General features: G+C 44.9%; 1 protein-coding gene across 7 annotated transcripts in view; it reads right to left on the bottom strand.

Moving 5' to 3' along the window:
- Positions 1–20,021, bottom strand: part of TCF3 (transcription factor 3) — a 107,596-nt gene extending 87,575 nt beyond the window's left edge. For all 7 annotated transcript variants that reach the window (XM_044672170.1, XM_044672188.1, XM_044672197.1 and 4 more), the window contains exons 1-2: positions 19,923–20,021; positions 9,518–9,590 (exon numbers count right to left, since the gene is read on the bottom strand). In XM_044672170.1, the coding sequence (XP_044528105.1) occupies positions 9,518–9,590; positions 19,923–19,994 (145 nt within the window). In that variant the 5' untranslated portion in view covers positions 19,995–20,021. The remainder of the gene's footprint in view (positions 1–9,517; positions 9,591–19,922) is intronic.
- Positions 20,022–20,278: the final 257 nt, after the last annotated feature.

The raw sequence follows: 20,278 nt of genomic DNA, 5'->3' as shown, positions 1-20,278 counted from the left end.
CACCAGCAAGAACACCAGCAAGCTCCCTATCCCCTGCTCCCGACAAACCCAGCTTGTTTGTGAAGCCGGGCTCTGCGCTCTTCTTCCTCCAAGGTAGCTAGTCAGCAGCCATGCGACTGACATATACTTCTGGCATCTGATGGGACAATGTAACACTTGGGAAAAAAAGCCAAGTTGTTATGGGTGGTTTTTTTTTTTTTAAAACAAAGGGGGGCTGAGACACAGCCTTGGTCTCAGGAAGTAATCCTACTATCCTGTTGGAACAATGGTCTGAATGAAGAGTGCTTAAATGCCCCCCACACCCCCTCCTTCCAGTGCCTCAGCCCCAATTTGCCCATGACTCACTGGCCCCAGGAACTGTTACCCAAATAAGGCTATACACGGACAGGAGGAAGGATATTTTAAAAAAAGGGGGGGGGCACTGCCTATCAATTGGGGGAAGGGTTAAAAACACACTGAGGCTTAAGAATCCTAACTTGCTCAAAGAGATGACTACTGAGATGAACGCTGAAAAGTATAGAAGGATTTACACAAACTGATGTAGAATGGAAGGGGCAAAGCCAAGAGAGAAAACTATAGGATGATTACAATGATGCAAACAGACCCATCCAAGAAAATATAAAGCCCTCTCCCCCAAAAAGAGAAATGAAGACACGCACCCCTTTGCAAAGGTGAAAGGTTGCACATAGGATATACTCTTATTTTTATATATATTTATTGATGAATTATATGGATTCCCCTCTCCTCCTCCTTATTCCCTTTTGTCTTTAAAAATTACTATTTAGGTGGCAACCAGGTGGCTCAGTGGATTCCGAGTCAGGCCTAAAGACAGAAGGATCTTGGGTTCAAATATGGCCTCAGATGCTTCCTAGCTATGTGATCCTGGGCAAGTCTCTTAACCCCCACTGCCTAGTCCTTACTTTTCTTCTGCCTTTGAATGAATATACAGTATTGATTCTAAGACAGAAATTTAATTTAAATTAAAAAAATTTAAATGATGGTTATTTGGGATGGTTCTCTTGGAGGGGAAAATGGAAGGATATTGGGGGGAGCGGGGAAATGATGTTGCACAAAAAAAAAGGCAACAAAACAATCTTATTTACAACAAAAAAAGGATGCTGAAAAAGAGGGAAGGGAAAAAAATTAGCATGTATATGAGCTACAGAGAGCTGCTTCCAAATGGTCCACTGGATAGGAATCTAACTTGGCCCTTCTCTCTCTGCTTCCTCCTAATAATCTTCTGAAAAAGCCACCAGAACTATCATTCTTTATTGCAGTTCCAGTTCTTCTTGTCCTGCTCACACACCCTCCATGACTCCCCATGTCCACAAGAGAATCTCCTATGTTTGAGCTGGAAGAACTTGAGTATGGCCCTGCCTATTTCTTTCCACTGCTCTGTGAAGAACCCCTTTCCCTGAATGCCAGACTCATAAGAAGACAAAGATTTGGAGATAGGAGATCAGGGCTCTGGATTCAGATTGGTCATCTGGAGACCCTGGAGCAAGTAGCAGAGCCCCATGTTCTTTGACTACTACTTAGAACAGGGGTGCTTAACCTGGGGTCTGTGAACTTAAAAAAATCCTGATAATTGCATTTCATTGTAATTAGTTCCTTATTAGTCTTATTTTATTTTATGTATTTAAAAACATTCTGAGAAAGGGGCAGTGACGTAGCACAGTGGATAGAGTGCCAGATCTAGAGTTGGGAAGACCTGGGTTCAAATCTGGTCTCAGGACACTTCCTAGCTGTGTGAAACTGGGCAAATCACTTAACCTCATTTGCCCTTCTGACAGAAAATTACCAGACAGAAAATAAGAATTTAAAAAAAAATTCTGAGACAGGGATCCATGACCCAAAAGAGGGGTAAGAACCCTTGAGTCTAAAACACACTCATCTATCTGCCTAATGGAGGGAGGCAAGGAGGAAGAACTCTGGGCTAGCCATCCAAAGATCTGGGTCCTAGTCCCAACTCTTTGCCCTCAGGTAGATCCTTTGAACTCCTGTTTCCATAAGGTTAGGTGCTCCTGGGTGGAGGCAGTAAGGGTCAGATGGGAGTTAGAACACCATCTCCACTTTTCCTCTGGGGTGGCCAAAATATTCAGAAGCAGCCCAAAGCAACAGGTGGATCTATTATCAGCCTCATTCTACAAGAAGACATTGGAACTAAGGGGAGAAGGTCTAAGAACCACAGAAGCCTGACCTCTTAGAGCCACTGATTAAAAACTTGTCTTAGAACGCTCACTAGAATCATTTCACTCAAAACCTGAGAACGTGAAACCTTAGATCCCTAGAATCAAAGTGCCTCAGAAACCTTAAAAATGAAAAATAAGGAAAGCCTGTAGTTTTAAAAACTTTAAAACTCAAGAATCTCTAGAACTACACTAGGCTCCTTAAACCACAGAGAGTTGGACTTGGTGACTCCTAAGCTCTCTTCCAGCTGCAAAAAATCTATAATTTTACATCTCAGGCGTAGAGCTTCCCATTGGCTCTGCCTTGGTCACTGGGTGATCTTGGGCAAACTGTTTCCTCACCTCTGAAGAGAGGCGAAGATAGAGATCTACCTGACATCCCTCTTCTGAGGTGTTCAGAGAAGAGACTGGGCACTAGGGCACAGGTATGGGGGGGAAGGAGGAAGGGAAGGATCATTCCTGGTAGATCTCAGGACTGAAAGCAGAACGACAGGCCACGAGTCCAGGACCCACCAGAGATACCTGGCAAAGCTAGCTCAGACCTTGAATTCACAGATCAAAGATTTATCCCTGGAAAGGTCCACAGAGACCCCTTGGCCTGAAGTCCTCGTTATACAGATGGGGAAACAAAGTCACATTAGGAGTAAAGAGTGGCTAGGATTGGATCCTAGCTCTTTTGACTTTATTTTTATTTATTTTATTTTAAAATGTTTATTTTTAAATATTTTCTCTTGACTTTAAATCCAGTGTTCATCCCACAATCTCTCTCCTAATATGTTGGATGGTCTGAGGGAAAAGAAAATGGCAAGAGGAGCCCAGATCCCAATCAGTGCCAGATCTAAAGAGGCCAAATACAAGTGTGATAACCTAGATGACAAAATTATAATCATCCCTTAGGCAGAAAGCTGGGCCAGGAGTCAGGATGACCTGAGTTAAAATCCTGCCTCAGACACTCCTTAGCTGTGTGACCCCCAGGGCAAGTCACTTAACTTGTCTGCCTCAGTTTTCTCAACTGTAAAATGAGGATAAGAATCTAGAAACTACCTAACAAAGTGATGAGGATCAAGTGGGATAATATTTGTAATACACTTAGCAAAGGGCCTGGCACACAGTAGGCACTTAAAAAAAAATGTTTATTCCTCCCCATCTCTGCCCTGGTTTCTCAAGGCCATTCTTGACCGGTGGAGAGTCTGTCAATGAAAAGGGCTCACATTTCTATAAGGATGACCCAGTATTTTCCTTACAACCACATAAACAGGCTTATCCCAAACATTTGAGGAGGAAATTGAGGCTTGGGAGAAGCAAGCCCATTTTTCTGTGGTCTTCTAGATATTAAGGTCAGTAAGAATTATTACCTCCATGTTTACTGATGAGAAAAATCAAGGCTCAAAGTGAAATAATGAGCCCAACACTCTTTGCACTCTCCCACGTTACCTCTCGAGGGATGCCCGGGGAAGGCCGAGGCAAGCCAGGTTAGCCAGGTTAGCCGGAGGGAGGTGCCCTTCCTTGAGCTTTGCTATGTATGGGCTGTGGAGAGGGAACATGCGTCGGAGGACAGTCACCCCTCCTCTCAGCCAGGGGCACACTGGGGGGAGGGGGTGTGTGCCAGGGCAAGCCAAGCCCCACCCTGAGCAGCCACCAGGCCCAGCTGCTCCCAGATGTGGGAGGCCTTGCTTGTAAGAACACAAAAAGCCAGAGCTGTCTCTTGCTTTGGATGGGTGGAGCCTGCTCCCTGGGGCAACAATTTACCAGGGCAGGATTAATGAGAAGTAGAGGTTGGAGGATGGAGGAAAAAAAATAACTTTTTATAAGGAGTCATCCCCAGGGAAGGAAAGCTGGGGAAGGGCTTCATCCTGGGCCCCTAGAGAGGAGGGGGCTCATTCTCCAAGAGGGCCCCAGAATCATAAAGGAGGGAAAGAGGCCGTTTGAGTCCCCCTTTCTTTCTGTCTCTGGAAGGGAACTCTAAGAGTGGGATGATGGAGTGGGAGAATGTGGGAGAGGAGGTCCCCATGGCTACCCTAGGAAGGGATGCCCTCAACTAGGAGACAGGAAATTTCTACTCCAGTCCCAGCTTGGCTATGAACGCTACGTGACCTTGGCAAATAGCTTACCTTTTGGGACTCAGTTTCTCCATCAGTAGGGTGGGGACCATAAATGCCAGCCCTGTCTATGTCATAGGAGGATCTGGAAGCACTCTGCTGCTGGATGGGACAGTACTACCTAGTCCTAGAAACCCAAATGTCAGGGCTGGGACGGCCTTAAAACCCAGAAAATTAGACCTTTCAGAGTCTCCAAGAAGGACCTCTCTTGCTGAAACACCAAGATTTGGGCTAGATCTTTAAAACACAGAATATCAGAGCTGGGGAGGCCCCTTAGAACCCAGGATGTCAGAGCTGGGGAGGCCCCAGAGAACCCAAATATTAGAGCTTTTATGAGTCTCCGAGAAGGACCTCTCTTCCTGAAACACCAAGCTTGGGCCTTTAGAACACAAAATACTGGAACTAAAAATGACTTTAAGAACCTTTAATGCCAGAACTTGGAAATGCCATTGGTGCCAACTAATCCAACTTTTCCCTTTCAATAATGAGAAATATGATGCTTGGACAGAGGAAGTGACCTGGTTACAGTCCCAGAGTGAAGGTCCAACCCAAGTCTTCCAAGTCCCCTTTCCAGGAAGCTGCTTCTGTGGTGCAACAGAAAAAGGCCACAAGCACAACCCAGTGAATTACACTGCCCCAGCCACCTGCTATTTTCTTTCCTCTACATTATAGATCAGTACGGATCAATGCAATGCCTATCTATTAGGCAGAGAGAGGTTAAGACAGACACGGTCTCTATTCAAAATGGATTAAGTACCCCGAGAAGTTCAGACATATAAAATAAGTCTTCTGGATCCCTCCTTTCTCTGAGCCCTCCCACATCATGCCAAGAGACATGGTTCAAGCACCGAGTTACCTGGTCCCTTATTAATCATGTCACCTGGGCAAGACGCTTCCCTTCCCAGGTCTGGGTTTGTTTATCTGTAGAATGGGGAGAACATCTCCCACTACGATGCAGCTTTACAGGGTTGTCGTGACTGAACCTCGGTGGGTCTCTTGTTGCTGCCATTATTCTTTGACTCTGAGCTCTTGGGCTGGATAGTTACTTAGTTCACTGGCTCTAAACAAAGGTTCTTCACCCACAGAGAGCATCACTATAACTCAGATGGGGAAAATGGTTACATCTTTGTTTTCACAAACCTCAAACGGAAATTTAGCATTTTCTTCAATCAACACACATGACTGCGAGGTCTGCAGAGGCCAGAAAAAGGCTACAAACCTCTACCCCAAGAGAGAGGTCAAAATCTTAAGTGGATAGAGGTAGACGAGGCATCAGGAGGCTGAACGGAGGAATTACCTGGGATTAGGAGATAAATGCGAACCACTCCCACCCCCAACCTTCCTCCAAAACAGAGACCTAAATATATCCTGTCCAGCATTCTTCCTCACGTTTTTTTACGGCTTCTGCTTTCTAACCTCCTTCTCCCACTCCCCCGTGTCTAATGAAAAACAAGCTCGGAACCCGGGCAGACCAAGATCCCAAGATGATTCAATGGGCTGACATTTCAGGACCCTGAGATTTAAAGAGTCTTCTCCTAGCCCGATTATATCTTAAGGGAAAGGGTGACTGCAGGTGTGTCTATGCCTGACTTTGGGGGGGGGTGGCACAAAGAAAATAAAAGCGGAATTCTGTGCCCAAGATTTGTGCCAGCCTTCTCAGGGCAGGCCTGGGACCTCCAGTCTGCTTTGTTCTCCTTCTCCCCCATAAACAAACTATGTCTTTGCTGCCCTGGTGATAGGGAAATGTCCCCCAGAGCCACCCAACACTGAGTTTTTGAAGCTGCTGGCTCAGTGAGGATGGAGGCCACCATTACTGTGTGGAGGGGGAGTGGCGAAAAAAAGGGAAAATGGGGGCGGTGTCCCTCGATTGGGGGATGGCTGAAAAATTGTGGTATATGATGGTGATGGAATACTATTGTGCTGTAAGGAATGATGATCTGGAGGCTTTCCATAGGAACTGGAGGAACCTCCTTGAACTGATACAGAGTGAAATAAACACAACCAGGAGAACACTGTACGCAGAAAGTAAAACATTGTGGAAAAGTCCAATGGATAAAGCCCGAGTTCAAATCTGGCCTCAGATACTTCCTAGCCATGTGACACTTGGATAAGTCATTTAACCCTGTTTGCACCTCAGTGACCTCCTCTGTCAAATGACTTGTAAAAGGAAATGACAGACTGCTCCAGTATTTTTGCCAAAGAAACCCCCAAGAGTCATTAAAAAGAAACAGAACCAGACCTGCTGCTCTTTTGGACTCCTGTCTTTAGTAGAAGAGCAGAGGATTTGGTGTCAGAGGACGTGGGTTCAAATCCCACCTCTGACACTACCTTTATGACCTTGGACAAGTCACAAAATCTGTTTGGGCCTCAGTTTCTCCTCCCATAAAATGAGGGAGTTGGATATGATTATCTATAAGATTCCTTTCTCTGACAAGAGTTCTAAGATTCTTTCAGACTGCAGCCTTCTGGGATCCCCTGACCCCACTCACAAAGATCTATATTTTAGGTTTCAAAGCCAAGAAATTTTCCACTATTTACCTCTAGCCAGAGCCTCCAGACCATGCTGAGAGGGGAAAGGGCTTTGGGAAGTGGGGCCCACGGGAGGCATGCAGGGCCTTGTGGTTGGGAGCAGGCCCACAGGAGCATTTTTACGCATGTAGCCAAAGGCTTTGCCCTGATCAAAGGGAGGCCTTCCCTTCATCACACACTCCTGCGAAATTCAGAGCAAATACAACAGGAAGTGGAACCACTACAAAGTCCCAGCAAAGGGAAAAGTCCTCCTCGATTGCCCTGATATATGGGGCTGAAGTCACTAGACTGTCTCAGTCCAAGATCAGGCTCCAATCTGCCCTTCAGCAGGCATTCTGCACCTCCCCCCCATTCCTGAAGCCTTCTCCCCTCCAAGATCACCTTCTGTCTGCACTGCCTTGTATGCCCAGGGATTTACACACAGTCACCCCAGTAGAATATGAACTCCTGGAGGCCAGGGACTTTCCCCTTTTCTTTGTTATCTTCAGGGGACTGGTATATACTCAAATATTAGAGATGCCCCTAGGTTTGTGCATCAACACTTACTAGATTAGACAAGTCACGGCCTCCTTTTGGGTTTTGGTTTCCTCCTCTCAAAAATGGGGATAATCACTCTTATATCACAAGGTAGTAGTAGACAAAAGAGCTGGTGAGCTGTATAGTTAGCGATATCTAAAGGGTTATTATTTCTACTTATACATTCTAGCTGTGTGATCCTGGGCAAGTTCACTTAATCCCAATTGTCTAACCTTTACCTTCTGCCTTGGAAGCAATACTTAGTACTGATTCCAAGATAGAAGGTAAGGATTTGATTTTATTTTGTCTTTATTTTGTTCCAGTGACAATTTTACACACAAGGTTATGCGACAGAAAGTAAGGGTTTTAAAAACATTTGAAAGTGAGTAAACTGAAGACCAGAAGGTCAGGGGTCTTGTTTAAGATCATATGGGGAGAAAAGCAGTAGAAATGGGATTCAAATTCAAGTCTTCTGCCTCCCAATCCTGTGCTGTTCCCACTACAGCAGGCTATGTTTCCAAGGAGCAGTAACAGTTATTAGCAGATTCAGGGCTAAAATTCAAGTCTCCCAATGGCTGGCTGGCCTGCCACCTTCCCCTGAGGCCACACTGACTTAATGGCTTCTACCCAGCCTTGAGACACCCTTAGAAAACTAAAACTATCTAGTCTCAGTGATGGAGCTGGTCAACCCTGCCTGGACTAGGCTCGGGGAATCCAGCCAGCCAACTCAGTCATCCAGGCCTACTGCAGGGGCAAGACAAACGTCACAGCCAGAAGCTAAGAACCCACAGTATCAGGAAGGGAAGGGAACTTAGAACTAAGAAGGTCAGAGCTGGGAGACACCTTCAAGCACACAATGTCATAGCTGGGAAAAGCTTTAGAATAAGAAGACGATACCAGGGATGGAAGAGACCTTAGAACACAGAATATCTGAGCTAGGAGGGCCCTTAGAACATGGAATATCAGAGCTGGGAGAGCCCTTAGGACACAGAATGTCAGAGCTGGGAGGGCCCTTAAGACACAGAATCAACTAGTTAAAACCACTTGTCTTACTAATGGGGAAACTTAAGCTGACTCACTTTATTGCTCTCTCAAGTCTCCTACCAATGCGGGAATCCCTTTCACAACAACCCTGACCATAGCTATTGGGCTTCAATGTCTCTCTAGCAAAGCTCCTCCATTCAGGAAGCCTTCTCTAGTTTGTCTCCGTCTCTCATATGCCCGAACGTGACATTCCAGATAGGGTCTGACCAAGAGTGAGGACATCCTCCCCCCACGTGTAATTTTCCTATTAGTTCACCCTAGCTTTATAAACATTTTTTCAAGTAGACACACCAGATGAGTGACTCATTCCAGGCTTATGGTACACTTAAACCCCCAGATTTTGTTTTCTCCCAAAGTAAAAGTGACCCAGCCCAGCCAACTCTCCACTTGTATGGTACCTCTTCATTTGAATTTTTTAACCTGCCCACAGGATTTTGTATTCTTCTATGTCCAGTTTCCAGGTATTGGTTTCCTTCTAAAGTTTATCCATCCACTATAGAATTAGCTATTATTTCTTAATCTCAAGATTCTCCCCATCCCAAGCCCACATATTATTGACATTTCCCAATCCATAAACAATGTAGGGAGGAATCAGTTCTTTTACTCTCCACCTCCTCCAACACCAATGACAACAAAAACAAAGGGGGATTTGAGATCTGACTTATAGCTTCTTCCTTCATGAAAGCCCTGATCAATGATCGGAGAAAAAGGTCCCCAGGACAATCTCCCTCCTCCATGGCAACTCCCTCTAGCCCCAAGGAGTTTTCTAAGAGCTCTTGCAAAGATACCTAGAGATCACTTATCAGGAGACCAACTAGAAGATATTTACTCAAGGTTGAACAGGGCAGCAATTTCCCAGGGAGGGTCCAATTTCTCTATTGGAAAGCCACAAGTTTCCTTACTTTCACTTTGTTTCTTCACTGATCTCCACCAACCCCTAACTTTAAAAAATTGTTCAAGGATCTGAGTCCTCATTTTTGTCTCATCAAGCAGTTAATACTGAGGCGGAGAAGTGGGAAAGACAGGATATGATAACATTAATAACTTAAAGAAAGAGCCCTGGCTGGGCAGAGGGAAAATAGGACACATTTTGGTTTATTTCAGTATTTGACAAAATAATAAAGAAAAAAATCATGATACCTGAACCTCCAAACTGAGTGCTGGTCAATGTGGTAGGCCTCGATTTTCCATTGGCCACAGGCAGCGGGAACATCTAGAAAATAGAGAGAGACAGACATAGAGGGATAGAAAGAGACAGAGGGTGAAGGGAAAAAAAGAAAGAAATTTGGGTGAGATTTTGTCGTATAAGGGTGGGACTAATTTTTGAGAAGGCGGGGGAGAATATCCAAAAGAATCTTTTCAACCTAGGACTGATCTTTTTAAGACAACTATCATGTTGAATCTTAAGAGCCCCAAAGTACTAAAGATCACCAAAATGGAAACTTCTCATTTTATATATGAGGAAACCAAGGCCTTAAGTGAACAAAACTTGGCTATTTCCTAGAAAAATCAGTGGCAGAATAGGGTCCAGAGCCTTGAGCTGCTTTCCTAGGGCCCAGGGCTGTATCCAAAGAGACGAAGGTTATAGATAGCATAGGGGCCCTCCATTCCTCCAAAACCATGACCCAGAGCCATGGAAAGGTAGATGCACAGGGATTTAGTTTCTACTAGAGCCAGTGTGGCTTCATTAAGAACAGGTCATGCCAGACTAACCTAGTATCTTTTTTCCCTGCACAGGACTACTAGACCAATGGGGAATGCCACAGCATTCCTAGACTTCAACTCAGGATCAACTCATGGGGGAGATGGACAGATAAGGACCAAATAATAGCAGGGAGGTAGAGGTTTGGAACTAGTTGAATAGTAGGACCCAAAGAGAAGTCATTAATGGGTCAATGCCAATTGAGGAGGAAATCTGTAATGTTCCACCACTATGGATCTGCCTTTGGCAGTGTGCCATTTTAACATTTTTTTGTCAACAATAGTAGCAGCACCAACAATAATAATAGGGACAGTAAGAAGCATTTATTAAGTACTAACTTCATACCCTTTTATTATAAATACCTCATATGATCCTCACAACAAGCCCAAGAGGTAGAAGCTATATTGATCCCCATCTTACCGATGAGGAAAATGAGACATATTGAAGGTGATTAGGATCATACAGCCAGGATTTGAACTCAGGTCATCCTGACTTCAAATCCAGTGCTCTATCCACTGCACTACCTAGTTGCCTGAGTAATCAGAAGGCAAGCCAAGATAATAATCTCCTTATATCTTATGGATGACACAATGTTTAGGGAAGGCAAGCATCTAAAATGCAAAAAACATCTTGACAGATTAGCAGAGATGGGCTCATTTGAAATAAAATGGTATTTAATAGGCATAGATATATACTAGATTCAATCAACTGCCCATACCCAAAAAGGGGTAGGCTTGGCAGTAGTTCCCATGAAATAGTATGAATGGTCTACAAGCTCCATGAGTAAACAATGGGATAGTAAGGCCATCCAAAAGTTACTGTGATGGCAAACTGCATGGAAAGGTCAAGTGTAGAGAACAAGGTAAGGGGGCCTCTGTGTGGAAAACTGTGTTCAGTCTTGAGCAACAAATTGCAGAAAGGAGACGGACAAGTGGAACCAGAAGGTTCATCAGGATAGTGAGAAGATGACGTCCCACAAGTGGATGTTCAGCCTGAGAAGAGACAGCCTAGGCAGAAGACAATAGCTACGTGGAAGATCTCACTTCTTCTGCTTGGCCCTAGAAGGCAGAACTTAAGAGGAAGAGACAGAAACCACAGAGGAAGATCTAGGTTCTATGTTGGGAAAACCCCCAAGTGCTTGGAGCCCCAAACTTGGGGTTGGGCTGCCTCGGAAATTGTGAAGGTTTCCCATTATTGGAGGACCAAAGAAACCAGAGAAAGGATTTTGCTGACCCAAATGTCACTGGAAGCTCCCTTTGTGCTCTGAGAGCTTGTCATTCTATGAATAACTGAGATCCCTTTTTAGCACCTGATATTCTAAGATGTAGTAACTGCACAGGGAGTTCAGAGAGGACTTCCTCAGCTGTAATCTACTTCTCCAACATGTAACATTGGATAAATCCCTCCATCTCTCAGGCCTCAGTTTCCTCAATATGTGTGTGTATTAGGGGGTTTGGGAGTGGTGGAGAGGCACCGAGACTGGCCCTAGTAGACAAAAGTTAAGGGTTTGTTCATGTAAAGAAGCAAAGAAGCTCTCTAGCTAGAAGGGACCTCAGAGGGCGTCTAGTTTATGCCCCTCATTTTGCCAGCTATGGGATTATAGGGAAGGGAAGTGACTGGCATCCCAGAAGCAGAACTGCTCAGTGAGATCTGAACCCAGGTCTTCTGATATGACCAGAAAAGGGGGCTGAGGCCATACTGAGGCAGGGGAAAGGGGCTTCAATAACTGCAGGCTAAGGGCTTTGTACCTTCTCTTAGGGGTTTCTCGGACTCACTAACGGGGTAGGAGAAGGAGGTGAGGAGTTTTGAGATTTGGGGAAAATTATTCTGGTGGCCTATGCAGGAGAAATTACAGATGGGGACAAGAAAGTGGAGAGATGAGACCTGGGCGCTCCTGCCTCCTATCCTCCTTGTCTCCCTGGGACTTGAAAAAAACAAAAACAAAAACTGCCTGGGCATTTTAATTCCTCAAAGATTAAGCAGATTAGCAGCTTAAAAAAAAAAAAATTCTACCAGGAGAGAAAAGAGCCCATCCCTCTGAGGCTGGGACCCCTCTTCCTGAAAGCAGCTGCCTCTGCTCTCTCCCAGAAGACAGTCCTGGTTGGAGCCCTGCTTTTTAGAAAAAGGATATTGGGCCTAGGATTTCAATGGATAGGGGTATCTCCCAAGTGAGGAAATTCCCTCTACCAAAGCCAATTGCCCCTTTCTCTTCAATTTGGAGTCTCAAGAGTTGCCTAGAGTGATCTGACCAAGATCACACATATATAGCCAGTATGAGTGAGAGCAGAATTTGAACTCAGATCTTCTTGGCCCTGAGTCTAGCCCTGTATCCATTAGGATAAGATTTTCCCACTCTTAGTGGGAAAGCTTTCATTTAGTTGAGTTTTAAAGTTTGCAAAGTAATTCCCATTCATCAGCTCAACTGACTCTAACCACTATAGAATTTTAGGTACCAATGGCATAATATTATCCTCATTTCACAGAGAAGTCTGAAAATCAAGGAGGACAAGTGATTTGCCTGAAGTCATACATTGTCAGGGATAGGATGGGAACCCAGTTCTTAATTCCCAAGCCCATTATTCTTTCTACTAAGGGAAACTGCACTTAAGTTTGACAACCCAAAAAAATCTGGTCCCAGATACTTACTAGTTTCGTGACTCTGGGCAAGTCACTTACTGTTGGCCTCAGTTTCTTCAACTGTAAAATGAACTGGAGAAGGAAATGGCAGAATACTCTAGGATCTTTGCCAACAAGACCCCAAATGGGGTCAGAAAAAATTGGACATGAATGAAAAATGACCATACAAATTAGCAATCCAAGCCGGTGAGAGCTGCTTAATGGAGGGAGACACCTCAACTATGTCTTTTCCTTTGAATAGGAAAAATTCAAGCCCTAAGTCTGGCTTCTGGAACCCAATGCAGGCCTCGAAGGAGGCTAGAGCTCTGATCTCCCTACTTCGGATACCAACCTGCTTCACCACTGCCCTGTTTTTCAGTTCCTCCCCCTTTCCTAAGACTGATCCATTTTTCAAAGGTGAGTCCTCCAAGAATAATAAGAGTTCATTTCCCAAAGCATTTACCCCATAAGACCCACTTTACAGGAGAAGAAAGAGACCCAACAATGTCAAGTGACTTGCCCAAGATCACACAGCAAAGAGTATTACAGTGATAAGAGCAATGGAGTTGGAGGCAGGCCACCTCCGCTCCAACTCTAGCCCTGATACTTATTCTATGAGGTCTCTTACAAGTCCCTTCTTGACTCTGGGTATCAGTTTTCTAATCTGTAAAATGGGAGATGAAGTGAGGAAGGAGTTGGACTTGAAGATCTCAACCTGAAGTTGAGATCAGGGGCTTTTATTCTGGGGTCTGTAAACTTTTAAAAGTAACTTTCTGATAACTCTATTCCAAATACTTCATTTTCTTTGAAGTCCTATGAAATTTATTTCATGCATTTAACAACCTTAATCTGAGAAGTCTTCATTAGAATCATAGCCAAAGGGGTCCAGATCACAAAAGAGGGAGGTCTCAATGAGGCCCTGGTCTCAATGCTCTCTAAGGATCTTGGGAGACCCATAGTTACTTAGGAGTTAGTAATTTAATTTTAACATCCCACAGGGTCTGGCCAGGATGGACTCAGGCACAGTGGGAAATAGCAAAAGATCAACTGAACCAACTTACATGGTTCTTCTCCAGACCAAAAGGCAGCAGAGGAGGCTACAAAGGGGCTCTGGACCAAGAGGCAGAAGAAGCTGGGTCCCTGCTCCCATCCACTGACATACTGAGGGATGGATGATCTTGGGTAAATCAGGTCCTCTCTCTGGGCTTCAGTTTTCTTCCCTATAAAGCGAGGGGCTTAGGGACTAGATGATCTTGAAAAGCCCTTCCCAGATCTGACATCTCCTATTTAAAACTTCCCCCTGGTTTTGTCATTCATGGTTCTGATATCCTCCTCAGTTCTTATATTCTGTGTTCTGGGGTTCTAAGAACCCTCCCAGCTTTGACATTCTGTGTCCAAAGCCCCTTCCCAGTTCTGACATTCCCTGGTCTGAAGAGACAAATAATCTAGTTCTAAATCAACCACTATCTCCCTATAGAAACTCGGGCAAGTTATTTTCCAGTTCAAGGTTTCTGCCTTCCAATTCAGGGATCCCTCCACTGTACTCCATAGGATTTTGTGTGGGGCCTGCTAAGGGTAAAAAAAAAAAACACCAAACTATTGTGGATTATGATTCCTCCTGTACTCAGGGACAGCTCAGCCACAGAGTGCTGAAAATGGTCTGATTCAATGCAGCTATTTTACAGGTGGGGAAAATGAGGCTCAGAAAAAGGAGTCACTTGTCCAAGGTAGATAGCAAGGCCAGAACTAGAACTCAGGTTTCTTGGCTCTGAGGCCAAGACTTTTCACAACTATCCTTGAAACAAAGGTCTAGCCATCAGGGCCTCAGAGGTGCTAGTGCGTAGGAATGAGTTCAAATTAATGAATTCAAGTTCACTGAACACAGTCTCCTGTTTTGTTTCACGGCAGTCCTTTTTTTTTTGGTATGCTTTCTGCTTTGGGGGCTTCCACCCCCCTTGCTATTTATAGACCTGCTTTACAACCATCTGCCCACCCACACATCTCTTAGGGGCGGTCCTGGAAGACACCCAGGCCCCCCACTCTGGAATCCCTCCCCCAACTGCCTGGTAGACACAAGCTCTTCCTCTCTCTCTGCTTTGTGGCAGGGGATGGGTTATGGGGCCCCTAGCTGACGTGTCATCTCTCTCTGTCTTCTCCCTCATCTTCTCCTCCATCTCTCTCCCCACCACCCTTTCTTCTCCATTTCTCCCTCCCTCTTCTTTTCCATCTCTCTCTCCCCAATCTCCATCTCCATCTCTCCCTCTCACCCCCCCCCCAAAAAACAACTTTTCTGTCTCCTTTCCCCTAGCCTTCCCCTGCTCTGTTCTGCTCTAGGGGATAAAGAAGGAAGTATCATCTCTACCCTCTGCCTGTCTGTCCTCAAAACCATACTCTTCCCTCTACCTCCTAAATTTTCACATCATTACATAAACTGGAAATTGGGTCCAGAAGAAAAAGCCCTCATTTGGGTAGTCAGGAACCTAGTCTTCTAGTCTCCGTTTTGGCACTAAGAAGAACAGATGCTGAAGTATTTCCATTTTAAAGATGAGAAGAATGAGTGAGGATCAGAGAGGTAACATGATTTGCCTGGAATCACAAAGTGTCAGAGGCCAAATTCTTCCTGCCTCCCCAGTCCAGTCCTCTTTCTACCATCCTAAGTTGAGGTTTGCAAAGGCCTTTACATATATCCTCTCATCCAATCATCACAACCACCTCGGTGAGAGGTAGGTATTAATTTCTGTGTGGTTGAAGATGGCATCTTGTTTTATCAGTCTGTTTTCTCATCTGCAAAATGGGAATGTTTTTCCCCCTTCTAACTTTGAAATTGTTCTATGGTCCCTTCTAGCTCTCGCAATTTATGAAACCACAATGTTTTTAGTTTATAGGACCAAGGGCAAGGAATTCACCTAGCAGCTTTATTTTACTAGCCTGAACCAACAGGTGGAGACAGAGGGGTTTATTAATTCTGGGCCTCAATCAGGCTCAAGGACTGGGCAAAGGAAGCAGGCTCTTGCTTGGTAGGGTCTGGCCAGTGCCTGGGGCCCCTGGACACCCCTGATAGGGCTCCAAGCCTATGATCTCCACCACACATGCCTGTTATGGGCTGATGCCCTGAGACATTTCAGTTTGACAAAACAACTCGAGAAGAAAACCAAATTACTGAAGCACAAAAAAAAAACAACCAAAAAAACCACCCTGCCTCAAAAATACCACTTGCCTTTCCAGAGGCCAAGTGGAGAGAGTTCTCCTTACAGGTCCTTTTTCTGAGAAGAGAAGAGTGTTATATAGATTTTTAAAAAAATGTTTGGGGCTTAACTGGATTTAATCTGGGAAATGAAGACAGAGCCCTGGATTCTATTCCCAGCTCTGCTACAAACTTGCTGTGTGACTTTGGCCAAGTCACTTTCATGTTCCTCCCTTCCCCCTGGTCTCAGTTTTCTTCTCTATAAAATGGAGATTTACAAAAATCTAAAGTAACAGTTAAGCATCAATCACATGTAGAGTTCTATGCTAAAATATAAAAATAAGGAAGAGAAGGCATGAAATTTCAAATTTCTTACAGAAAAAATGAAGTTGGGGGCAGCTGGGTGGCTCAAAGGATGGAGAGCCAGGCCGGGAGATGGGAGGTCCTAGGATCCACTGGCTCCAGATACTTCCTAGCTGTGTGACTCTGGGAAAGTTACTTAATCCTCATTGCCTAGCCCTTTCCACTCTTCTGCCTTGGAAGCAATATACAGTATTAACTCTAAGGTGGGAGGTAAGGGTTAAAAAAAAAAAAAAAAGTGGGTTGCAGCAAATGGTCCAATAATACTGCCAGTTAAGTCTCTGCAAAGAGCTTTGTGTTCCTTTTTTTTTTTTTTCTTGGAACCTCATAATCAGCCTGGGAGGCAAGTGTGCTCCAGGCTTCTTTCTCCTCTTATGGCAGCTAGAGGGTCCAGAGAATGAAGAGAGGCTGGGCCTAGAGAAACCCGAGTTCAAATTCTGCTTAGAAATCCATTCACTGGGCGAGCTATTTCACCTCATTCAGACTCAGCTTCCTCCTCTATAAAATGAGGATAAAAATAGTACTGACCTCCCAGGGCTTTGTGAAGCTCAAATGAGGTAATACTTGTAAAATGTTATCTCAATGCTAGCTGTTATTAGTGTTGGAGCCTGAGGCTCAGAGGAATTCTAGGATTTGCCTGATGTCAAAGAGCTGGTAAATGTCCCAACAAGATTCACTATATAACCTAGGAAAAGTCACTTCTGTTCTTCCTTGGCTTCAATTTCCTCATCTGTAAAATGAGATGAGCAAAGCGCTTTCTTTCTAGGACCAATCGAGGTCCTACAAGACTTGACTCTCAATCCACCAAGCTGCCTAGCTTCCCTCCTCTGTTTGCCTTTTAAAAGTCCTCCAGAAACCGGCCCCTTCCCACCTTTCCAGCCTTCCACCTAGTCTTCCATCCAGCGCTATGGCCTCCTGGCTGTTCTTCACACTCATCTCCGGCCATTTCCCCTTACTGTCCCGTGTATACTCCTTACCTCATCCTCCCTGGCTTTCTGCAAGAAGCCTTCCCTGAGCCTCCTTAACAAGCACTTTCCCTGTCCATTACCTTCAGTTTATCCTGTCTAGATCCCATCTTCTTTGTCCATGGAGGGTTACACTATTTGACGGGGAGTTCCTTCAGGACAAGGACTGTCTTTTGCCTAGCTTCGTGCCAGGACGCCTTCTCACAGTGCCTTAATAAATGCTATTTGGTCGACTCTCAGAAATAGTGCCACGCAGGAGATTATGAACCTCTGATCCTTTACCAGCAGCTCCTGACAATCCACCCTCCGTGGAAATCCTTGAGTGGCAGCCTGATATATTATTCGGAAAATAAAAGAAGGGCCAGTTTGGAGGGCATGATTTAAGTGGCTCCTGGACCCAGTAGTATGACTGGCAGTCAACATTTATATAGCCTTCAAAAGTTTGCCAAATATTTTATTATCTCATGGCAGGGTCCCACCTCCTTTGGGAGGTAGGTGCTATTACTGTTATTCCCATTTTACAGTTGAGATAACTGAGTAAACAAGAGGTAAAGTGACTTGTCCAAGGTCACACCACTCACTAGTAAGGATCCAAGACCAAATTGGACCCAGATGCCAGGTCCAGTGCTTTAAGAGAAGTTAAGTGAGGAGTTTGCTCAAAGCCGATGGGGAGCAGAAGTAGAATTTGAACTCCTATCCTCTGTTTCTAAGTCCAGTGATCTTTCCATGGCACCACATTGCCTCAGCTACAACAGGGAAAACTAAAGATAAGATCAAGGGACTCCCTCCATCATACAGCTACTAACTCTTGTGTTGAAATCACTAGTACTAATAAGAATGCCCGATACATTTATAGTATTTTTCTTTTTTAATTTTCTTTTTTAAAGTTGCCTTTTAATTTAAACAAAAACCAAAACCAAAACCCTTGTCTTCTGTCTTAGTATCAATTCTAATACAGAAGAGCACAGCAAGGGCTACATAATAGGGTTAAGTGACTTGCCCAGGGTCACATTGCTAGAAAGTATCTGAGGCCAGATTTGAACTACCATCTCAGGCCTGGCTCTATCCACTATACTCCACATCTCCATAGTTTTTTAAGGATTCCAAAAGGCTTCCTCCCATAAATGATCATTTGAACCTCTTCGCAGCTCTGTGAATTAAGAATTAATTGTCCCTCGTTTTATAGATGGGAACTGAGGTTCAGGTAGGACAAGTCACTTGCCCATATTCAAAGAGCAAAGAATACCAAAAGCAACCATAACCCAGATCTCCCCAACTCCTCACTCAGCCCTCTGTCTCCTCTCTGTGACAGATCCTCCCAGGTGGTAGGCCAGTCAGGATGCAGGAAGAGAGGACAAGAGGATTAGAAGATCTGGGTGACATTCGCTTTAAAAGGTTGGGAAATGGACGTATGTAGAGCCCTAAACCAAACCACAGGCTGCTAGCATAGCGCCCTCCTTATCTCCAGTGGCTAGCACCAAACAACCCCGTCTCCTTTTAGACTCTGCTCAGTCAGTCAGTCAGTCAAGAAACATTTATCAAGCACCTACTCTCTGTGCCAGGCATTCCCCAGGGATGTAAAAAAGACCAAAGACAGTCGCTGCCCTTAAAGAGATCCTAGTCTAAGGAGGGAGGAACTCTGTACAAGCCAGACAGGTAGAGTAAATAGGAAATAATCAACTGAGCAAAGACACTGGAATGAAGAGAAACAGAAAGTGTTCTCTCTCTGGAATGGCAGACTCTGCCTAGTCTCCAACTCCTCATACTTTAAAGTAGTAACCTGGTGAAAAGAATCCTGGAGTTGGAGAAATTGGGGGAAATTGGGAGAAGAAACAGGTTTTGATCCCAATTCTTCCTCTGTTTTTACCTGAATGACTTATATTTCCCTCAAATTAAGATTCTTAACCTAGTTCACGAACTTAAAAAAAAAAATGGGGGGTGGGGGGGAGTAGGGGAAGGGATAACTCGTATTTCAAGATGATTGGTTGGCTTTATAATTTTAGACATTCTATTTTATGCCTTTGAAAACTGAGAAGGGAGTCCGGTCCATCCATGGGCTCCTCAAAGGGTCCAGGACACAACAATGGTTAGGAATCCCTGGACTAGAAGATCTCAAAGATACTTCCCAGCTCCAGGCTCCATATCTGAGACTCTTCCAGAACACAAACTCAACTACCTATGCCCAAAGTTTAACCGAGTCTATAAGAGTTTGTCAAAGCCTTTTTTTTTTTTTAATGGGGGTGAACTTCTTAAAAAAAGTTTTTCTTCCTGAAACTTTAAGTCCCCCAAAGGTCTGTGGATGAGGGAGGAGCAGAGGTGAGAAAGTGGGAGGAGGCACTCAAGGGTGAGAAAAGGGAACATAGGACATGTAAAGTCCTTACTGGATGGGAAAAGAGTTGAAATAACTGAAGAAAATAAAGTTCTCCAAAGAGAAGTTGACTTTTAAATCCTTGTCTTCCTTTCCCCTTGCCCCCATGGGGGTCAGGGGCTGGAGGAAGCTGTTCCCACTTGTCCTCATTCCTTCCTTCCCAACAAGGGGGTGGGGGGAACCTTAGGAGTCTGCTTCTACCTAGGGCAAGGGAAAAGGGACAGTGAGCAGGGAGGGCCTGGGGCCTTCTCATTCCAGGTCCAGGGAAGAGGGCTAAGAAGTTGAGGGAAGGGGAGAGGCAGGACAATCAGGTCCTTGGGCCCTATAAAGAGCCCCCAAAGACTGCTTACCATGCTGAAGTCTAGCAAGTCACTGAGTTCTTTGTCTGTCCCGACTGCAGCCATCCTCTGCTGCTGATTCATACTCCCACAGACTCAACAGCGGCAGCAGCTCCGGAGGGCCTGGAGACACTGTGGGGGATGGGAGGGGAGGGATGGAGGAAATACACACATGTGTTGGGTGGGAGAGAAGTGGGGGGTAAGAAGGTGCCCAAACACAAGAAGGAGAGAGAGAAACAGACAGGGCAGAGGGAGACAGACAGACAGAGTGGGTACAAGAGAGAGAATGACATGCACGGAGATAGAGATGGGAATCAAGGCCAAAGGGGGGGTCGGGGACAACACACACAGAAGAGACAGAGGGGAGG

This window comes from Gracilinanus agilis, chromosome 1 (assembly GCF_016433145.1).
Source record: "Gracilinanus agilis isolate LMUSP501 chromosome 1, AgileGrace, whole genome shotgun sequence".
Lineage (NCBI taxonomy): Eukaryota > Metazoa > Chordata > Mammalia > Didelphimorphia > Didelphidae > Gracilinanus > Gracilinanus agilis.
This window is presented reverse-complemented; position numbering and strand designations above follow the sequence as displayed.